Source organism: Cyprinodon variegatus, unplaced genomic scaffold (assembly GCF_000732505.1).
Source record: "Cyprinodon variegatus isolate N-32 unplaced genomic scaffold, C_variegatus-1.0 Scaffold553, whole genome shotgun sequence".
Lineage (NCBI taxonomy): Eukaryota > Metazoa > Chordata > Actinopteri > Cyprinodontiformes > Cyprinodontidae > Cyprinodon > Cyprinodon variegatus.
The window spans coordinates 1-9,289 of record NW_015151006.1 but is presented as its reverse complement, the minus strand read 5'-3'; the positions used below and the strand labels follow the sequence as shown (position 1 = coordinate 9,289).

The following is a 9,289-nucleotide window of genomic DNA, read 5'->3' as shown; positions in this document are numbered from 1 at the left end:
GGAGAGTCTCCAGACTGATTAGCGAGTGAAATCTTCAAAGCTCGCAAGATCAGGATGGTCTCACGAGGCTAGGAGAGGGCAGGGATTTAAAAAAAATAAAAAATTACAAAAATCTTCCCCTATACCTTTAATTTGCAGTACTCAGTCAAGCCTGAGATCTCAGGCAGCCAAAGAAATGCCTTTTTACATAGTAGATGTGAATTTAAGAACAGTTGCTGTCACTGTGCAGATTAGCTGCCAATTCAGACATTTATATGTGCTTTGCATGTTTTTTTACTGGGCAGGTGCAACGCCATTGAAACAGGTTTTTCCTGGAGGGGACAGCTAATTCATGCTTTAGGTAGAATAGTGATGGCTACTAACTTTCCAGGGAAGGAAGTAGGCACTGCTCAGAAAGCAGAAATCAGGGGGATTACTTAGACATGTATGAATAAAGCTAAATATGAGTTCTGGCATGATTTCAACAAATGAATAGCAATTTAATAAAGTTAAAAGCTTAAAAAAAATTACACTTTATTCCTTAAGAATAACAAAGATTGAAACAACCATTAAATTAAAGATGAATCTGAAACTGCAGTCACAGCTTTAGCTCCACTGCCCCACTTCAGTGTTTAGCCAAGTTTCAATACAGATTAAGACGAATATACCGAGCTGTTTTTCCGTGTTCTTGTGCCCTCCCAGCCCACTGCCTCCCTGGGGAGTAAGGAAATAGCACACAACAAAATCCACAGATGCTGTTTCTTGTTTGCAGAAAGGTTACCTGAAAACATGTCCCCTTAAAAGATTTTTCAAATTACTCATCTCATAACCAAAACTGCAAATTGTAAAGTTGAAATTCATTAATAAGTATTTAGCTGAGATAAAGACAGACAATATCATTTTTTATTGTTGATGTTCAACTTTCCAGATATTAAAATTACTTTCCTGTATAAGCCTGTAATCAAGGCTAAAATACCTTAAAATTTAGTTAATTTAGTGGTGTTTCTTAGGACATTATGTACTTTCTAACGTAAAAAAGCAAAAATAAAGAAAGAAAATAAATGTAACCTCAAACTGTACACATTTTCAACACTTTAATACTATTTCTTCTAAAGTAAACATGTCAAAGACAGAGCATGGAGGTCTAATAAAATAGATCTATGTGGCTCAGAGCTCACCGAACAGTCTCAGTATTTCAGGGTCGGCTCTCATCAGGGTCAGCGACACTCCCGCCATCTCCAGTGATGTCATGAACGACCCAGACATCACCCTGGCAACCACCACCCCACGGCTCTCTGCAACCATTAAAACCATCAATCAGCTTCCAGACTAGCATGAGACCAAACATGGAGATTTAACCCCCAGAGACCTCATCGAAACATTTGAAATAAAGTGAATAAAATGATGAAACTGGTTAGGCTGTCTGTACAAGTCAGACAGCTAATCATGTAATTAATGTGTATTAGATGCCCTTTTTTTTAGTATGAACATTAAACTTGTGACAGATAACTTAACAAACATTTTCATAAAGGAAGAAAAAGAAAAAACATAATTCGGGATTATCAGTTAGGATAAATCAGCCAATCATCAATTAGGCAGATAATTTTAGAAGCTGCAGAAATATCTGTTAGAAACTTTTCCAGACTTTAAGTCAAAGCATTCCACCTCAATATAAAGATGATTCACGCTTTTAATCCTCTTGGCTTTATGCTATGATTCATCTGTTTCCTTTTGCAGAAAGACTGCATTAGAAATATGATCCATCATTACAGCTTTCTAAATGTTTTTCACGAAAACCATCATTAACTTTAGCCATTACCAAACCTGATAGAGCTGTTTCAATGTGGTTTAACTTTGCAGTCGTGATAAAAAAAATGTAAAGAAAACAATTAGTTTCCTTTAAATCCAATGTACGCAGATGTGGATATTTATATTTTTTCTTTGGGGCTGAGTGTGTGTGTGTGTGATGGGCTATTATAACCTAAGTCTGTTTAGAAGAAACATTATCATCCGGTTTTTAGCTTTTAAAAAGTTATCCAAAAAATAACCCAAACAAAAAACTCATAAAAAAACAGCAAATAACCCAAACCCCCCCCCAAAAAAACTGATTTAGAAGCCACAAAAATCTCTTAACGTTGCAAAAACTGAAATATACAATTCTGAAAAAAAATAACCTCACATTTTAATAGTAGCAAGTTCAGGAAAATAACCAAATAAAACAAACACTGATTTAAAGTAGGGCTAAAACAATTAAACAGATTAAAAACAGCTTTTCGGTACTCTGACCCCACAGCATGGAACAATCTTCAGAAAGACTGGAAGTTGAAGGATTTGATTCCAATCGGACATTTTAAACGATTGCTCAAAGGTTTGGAAATGAGATATACTGTATGGTTTGTAACTGTTTTATGAATTTCTAATTATAGATAGATGGAATTATAAACTGTAGTGTAATTTTTAATGTAATCTTTTGCCTCTGTTTTGGCCAGAACTCCCTTGAAAAAGAGATAGTTAATCTCAATGGGACTGGTTAAATAAAGGAATAAATAAAAAAAAAATTGTGATTAATGGATTATTGTAATAATCTTCAACTGATTTAGTAATCGATGAATTGATAACAGGAGAATAGAGACTTTAAAACATGTCTTTAGCGGGCAGATCAACCAACCCTAGAGAAGCAATTATGCAAAAATTGTCAAAAATAAAATATTAACATTTTGCATTTGATATAAAAGTTTTTTACTCTGTCAATATGCCCTATCCAGCACTCCTAAAGTGAAAACATTTTTTGTTTTATTTAAATTCTGTAAAGAAAATATTCCTTAATCATCAGACAACAAAAGGTGCTTTAATCAATTATTTGAAAAACTGATCAACAGAATAATCAATTAGCAAAAAAATAAATAAAAAAATAAATACTTTTTCATCTGTCAATATGCTCTATCCTGAACTATTAAAGTCGAATCATTTTAGTTTCACTTGGTTTAATTTTGTAAAAAAGTCTTCTTTAAGGAACCTTTGGCTATCCGATTATTATCATAAACATAATCAACAGATTAATCCATTTGCAAAATAATCGTTAGTTGCAGCCCTGATTTAAAGTCAGTGGCACAAAGTAGTAGAGAAAGGTTGAAGATCCCTTTACTTAGATTGATGAGTATAAAAAAGGCATGAAGTCAAAGAAAATAATGACAAGACAAGGATTATATATATATATATGATAAATAGCATAAAGAGTCTAAAAATATGGTACTTCATAATTACATAGTGTATATCAGTCCAAACTGTCCTTTGTAATATCTAGATCTCTCACAATGATATTAATTAATGATAAGATTGTGAAATTCCTGTTAAAAAAGGTTTTCTGGTACTATTAAAACAATAATTAAAAAAACTAAATTTTTAAACAACAATTTTATCAGATAACTTAAGGTTGAAAGTGCTGAAAGAAAGCGGCCTTTGCTCACCCAGGCAGGTAACGGCAGCTTGAGTAACTACAGCCATCTCCAGGCAGGACAGAGCTCCCAGGTTATTCACACACAAAACAACAGTGTCACCTGAAATAAAAACATGAAAAACTTTATTCTATTAAACAGTTCATGCAGTCAGCAAGTGAAAGAGAGAGTCAGAAAGGCATTAAACACACGCTCCTAAAGCTCTCTTAGATTTTAACCAAATTTAAGATGAATATAAACATGATAAATGTTTAGGATGCTTGTGCTCTCATGCTTTTGTCATCTCTCCCTAGGTTTCTACTACTTGCAGCCATGCTTCGGGTCTGTTTTGGCGCTTCGCCTCCATTCTCCTTGGTCCTAAATTGTGCTGCGAAGGCTCTGATCCGCTCCACTCAAAGGTTTCTGAGGAGCATGTAAGGAGTGTGCAATAAAAACAAGTAATCTGAATCTGTACTTCAAGGAGGAAAAAAAATATTTTAAGTTCAAAGTGGCATATTTACCAGAATAAACACAACAAACACCTGTATAAACAAACACATTTACGAAATTAAAACATATGAGAAAAAGTAGCAAATGAATAAGAAAAAAAAAGAAAAAGTAGCAAATGAATAAGAAAAAAAAAAGGTAAATTTAGGAGAAAAAAGTAGCTAATTTGAAAGATTTAAACATGTACAGTTGCAGAACAACACAAGTTTATTATAATATTATTATTTATAATACACATTAAAGTATGCTATATAAAGCACATGTAAATGCATCATTAATTGGGAGGCTTTAGCGATGGAATCAAACAGTACAATGGCCTCCTCATGTAAGTTTTTAAAATAAAAATGATACAATCAATTTGCATGTTTATAATATTCTCGTAAATTTGCTTGTTTTTCTCGTAAATTTACATATTTATTCTTGTGAATTTGCAAAATTTTTCTTATAAATTTGCACGCTTAGAATATCGTAAATGAGCTTGTTTTTTCTTGTATATTTTTGGATTTAGTCTAGTAAATTTTCTAAGTTTTACTTCTAAATTTGCATGTCTATAATTTCATAAATTTGGGTGTTTTTTTACTCGTAAATTTACGTGTTTATTCTGGTAACTATGCCACTTTAAACTCAAAAAATTTATATTCCAAATTTTTTTTCCATCTTTGAATGGCCCGAATACGCTGTTGTAGCGCATCAAATACAGAGAAGCTATATTCATTTTATCTTTATATTATAAATAACCCCAAATAATGACCTTAACAGAGATGTTAAAATACATACATGTATTTATCAATATAGTGAGGCCTTCAAAATGATCTAGTCTACCTTTTAGTGAATTAATTGGAAAATACAGATGTTGCATGGTGGATGGCTGAAAGCTCTACACAGACTTAATCTGTAAAGACTGTCTGTGTAAATTAGGGATCAGATCCTATAGTGTAGACAAGAGAATGTACAGATCTACAGAAATGTGTATTTTGGCTGCCTTATTGATTCTAGCCCCTATTTAAGCTCTCTTTTTTATCTTTCAGTCTACATAAAGCATTTTCCGGACTAAAGAGCGCACCTAACTGCAAGTCACACTCACATCTTTTTGTTTTTTTAAACTTGAAACTTATAAATATAACCTGCTGAAATCTACTGAAATGTCCCCCACCAAACCTGTAGGGGGAGCTCTAAATGTCGCCCCCTAGTGTCGGGAAAAAGAACAACGCTAGCTCCTGTTAGCTTGATGGCCTGCAGCAGTTAGAGCTTCTAATGAAAAACAGGACTTTGTTGGCTCTTTATTTCAGCTCTACAGGAGTTGCACACGCTCTTTATTGGTTCGGCAGCTTTAATGGGGCAAATAAATGTCAAAATGTGTGAATTTGGGACATTTGTTCTCCGTCATGCCTTTCTTTTTCAATAGCCAGCGTTGACATCTGCTACCTGGCTGTTGCAGAGAAATCCACAGAAAAGCTGCACCTTTGCTTTAATTGCATGGTTAAAAGTGTGGGGGGAAAAAAAAGCTGCTTATAATTCGGAATATACAGCAATGATATCCACCCATCCATTTTCTGACACGCTTTATCCCAAGTGGAGTCGCGAGGGCTGCTGGTGCCTATCTCCAGCTGTCTACAGGTGAGAGGCGGGTTCCACCCTGGACAGGTCGGCAGTCCATCGCAGGGCAACACAGAGACAAACAACCATTCACGCACACATTCACACCTAAGGAGAATTAAGCGAAGTAAATTAACCTAAGAGTCATGTTTTTGGACTGTGGGAGGAAGCTTGAGTACCCGGAGAGAACTCAGCCATGCTCAGGGAGAACATGCAAACTCCAAGCAGAAAGACCCCGAGCCGGGAACCAAACCCACAACCTTCGGATTACACTGCACCAATGAGCATTCCCCAGCAATGGGCATTTAGCTTACAAAGAACTGAGCTAAACTAAACATTCAGTAACGGGGAACAAGCTTGTTAAAACACCACAGCTAATAAACAGCATCATAAACTGACCTGATTTCAGAGGCAGATGGGATTGGCTGTCTGGGTTGGTCATGTGATCCATCACGATCTTCACCACCTCATCTGCAGACACCACCTGAAAGACAAGAACACAAAGAAATTAGGGCTGCAACTAACAATTATTTTGCAAATCTATAAATCTGTCGATTATCTTTTTTGATTAATCGATTAATAATCGGAGAGCCAAAAATTCTTCAAAGAAGATTTTTTTTACAGAATTAAACCAGGTGCACTTGAGGAGTTCTTTCATATTGTCAGAAGAAAAAGATCTTTTTTTAATCTTAAATGCAAAATGTTGGTATAATTACTGCTCTAAGCAGGTGTCAGCCATCTCTGTCAGTTAAAGGCATGTTTTAGAGTCTATACTCCAACTTGATTACAGAATTAGTTGACAATTATTACAATAACCCATTGAATTACAGTTTTTAGGCCTAAAAGAAATAAAGCTGCATATTATGTTAAAACCAGAACAACTATAAATATATTTGGACTCACCTTTGACCTCTTAATCCCAGGTTCTCCGTGAATTCCTGATGGGCAACAGATTGGTACAAAACATCAGTTCAAACTGCTTTCTCTCTCAGAGGGGAATGTTTTCTTTCACGTTAGGCTGGATAATATCAATCACTAAGGCAACATATGAAGCTCATTATGCCATATAGCTGTGCATTTAAACATAAATACATAAAGTCACTGAGCGCTCTACTAACTGTAGGAGGTGATTGGCATTAGGCTTACATTTCTTTTGGTCATGTGGAATAGTTATGAGCTTTCAGTTTTACCTGCAGCATAAACAGCTCTGAGGAAATCAGGGCTTTTGAAAAAGGAGACCATGTTTTTTTTAAATCCCTTTATTGTCCCACAATGGGGAAATTCCTTCTCTGCAGTGGGCTGCCATGGTGCGGTGCCCGGGGAGCAGTGTGGGGTTAAGGGTCTTGCTCAGGGACCCAGAGTGCAGGCTGTGGGGATCTAACCAGGTACTTGCAACCTTCTTAGAACCCACTAGGGCCAACACTCCCCAATCAATTAATAAGTCAATTAAAAAACTAGTAACACTAGTGACTCTAAACAGCATTCTGTACCCGGAAACTGCTGTGAATGTTTTAAATTTGTGTTTAATTTAGGGAATTATCTGTGCTGAAATTAGTTGTTAGCTTGATTCCTGACAAGAGGATTGCCCTATAGCCTATGAGCCGTAATCAGGGGGACTATGATCCATTTATATTTAATACACTGACTGCTCTTATGTGCTCCAAATCCCCATTCAAAAAGTTTTTAAATGTTCATCGGTTTCATTTTTATATAGTTTTCTGATATCTAACTCCATTTTAGTTCTAATACATTTTCACTATGTTGTTTGCTAGTTTAGTTTATATCGTTATACTTAATTTCAGTGTAGTTTTTATAAATTTTGGTTATAGTTTTAAAGTAATACGACAAACATAAAGGCAAACGAAAAAATAAATAAACAACAGAAATAAAATCCCAGACAAGGACTGACTGCTCATCACAAATGACTGACTGTCACACCTGCCATCTGCTGGTGGAACGAGGTACAGCGGATAAAAACTAGACCTCATGAAGAAACAAATGAAGACTAAGCACACTTCCTCATAAAATTCTGTTATTTTGTAATTACTTCTATAAACCCTATTTACAGTTTCAAATATTTTTCAGGTCTGAATTTTTCTATTTTTATTCAATTAAGAAACATTTTTTTTCTAGGTTTTGTAATTTCTAGTTTTAGTTAACAATATTAACCTTGCTCCAAATAACTAAATAAAAAGATCCAAACTTTTATATCTAAAGAAACTTTTACAGTTGATCTTTCAGACATAAACAGAATTAATTTAATTTTCCACATTATGCTATTGTGGATGATGAAAGTCTGTTTAATTTGTCTACAGATAAGTTATAGGATTTCCTAAAGTTTTTTTGGTTAATCAACATGAATAAAGTTTAAATGTATTAAAGATATAATGGAGGATTTTTATAATTTTTTTAAATGACCCGCCCTTTCCACTTAAAAAAAAAGGCATATGCACAACCCCTTACACACTCCCGAGAGGGAGTGCACGCTCTGTTTCAAAGTTACTCTTTGCAATGCTCATAGAAGCTTACTTTCCAAAGGAAGATTTGCTATTTTTCCACTATGTCAGACTCACCAATGGTAAGTGAAAATGTGCACGAGCACGTAGGACCCCATTACGTAAACATATCACCAAAATGATTGACAATTAGGAGGATCACTCATTTAGATGATCCTCCACTATACCTTTAAGTTGTCTTTATCATAATACTTTTAAACATCTTACAATTCTGCACCGTCTCCACTCTATCCCATAATAATTACACTCTAGCCATTATGCATCAACCTGGATTCCCCTGGTAAAAGACATTAAAACTCTTAACCTGCTAATGCATTTCTCCTCTATTAGACCTACATCCTGAGCTCTAACTAAACCAGTTTATTCCACCCCCCCTCCTTCTGTCATGGACCCTCACCCAGTCCCAGCTCCATGGCTCCTGGTGGCAGGTCGAAAGAAGGAAGGCACCCGGGGACGCTGCATGGAGACAGGCTGACTCCCAGCGTGCCTGCGGTGGAAAAGTCCACAAAATAAATAGTTATGAGCAGAAACCAGAAACCTGTGATCAGGATCTAAAGAGGAAAGGCACTCACCAACCCCTTTCAAAACCTCTTTCATCTTGGTAACTATCTGGCTCAAAGAACAGCCCTCTTCCGCCAAAGCCCCGGCAAGCTGTTCAGGGTTTCACAGCAACATATTTATTCATTTTATAAATTGAATCCAAATCCCACACATTTTGCTAATATGTGTGGCTACGATCTACCCACCTTGTGGATGAAGACAGTGCCACACAGGCCTCTCCTGCCAGCCTTACTGGGTTTGTCGAAGGCACAGTCCTCGGCCACGATCAGCATGTCCACGTCGACGCCCTGGTTACGGGCCTGCTCTGCAGCCAGGCCGAAGTTCAGCCGGTCACCAGTGTAGTTCTTCACAATGAGAAGAACACCTGAAGCTCCTGAAGAGCCAACGAGGAGGACGTCACTCACCCAAACTTTTATTTGTAAACAACAACAAGCTAGAGGAGATCAGAAGCAGATTACCTGCTTGGTGTAAGGAGAGAATAGCAGCCAGGATGCTGGCGGGAGGCGGAGAGGCGAACACTCCTCCTGCTACGGCTGCAGACAGCATCCCAGCACCAATATAACCTAAAGACACCACAGCAAGATTAAACTGGGACCAGTAGGAATACAAACAGACTATGTACTGGTTAAAATGGCAGGTAGAAATGTTCCTTTATAACTCACAAATAAAGACATTTGAGGTTCTAAAATAATTCAT

General features: G+C 36.3%; 1 protein-coding gene across 1 annotated transcript in view; it reads right to left on the bottom strand.

Moving 5' to 3' along the window:
- Positions 1-9,156, bottom strand: part of LOC107095500 (triokinase/FMN cyclase-like) — a gene marked incomplete at its 5' end in the record, with an annotated part of 15,261 nt that extends 6,105 nt beyond the window's left edge. The window contains 8 exons of the mRNA XM_015391631.1: positions 1,158-1,274; positions 3,447-3,536; positions 5,916-6,000; positions 6,420-6,454; positions 8,430-8,519; positions 8,605-8,683; positions 8,779-8,966; positions 9,052-9,156. Of these exons, the coding sequence (XP_015247117.1) occupies positions 1,158-1,274; positions 3,447-3,536; positions 5,916-6,000; positions 6,420-6,454; positions 8,430-8,519; positions 8,605-8,683; positions 8,779-8,966; positions 9,052-9,156 (789 nt within the window). The remainder of the gene's footprint in view (positions 1-1,157; positions 1,275-3,446; positions 3,537-5,915; positions 6,001-6,419; positions 6,455-8,429; positions 8,520-8,604; positions 8,684-8,778; positions 8,967-9,051) is intronic.
- Positions 9,157-9,289: the final 133 nt, after the last annotated feature.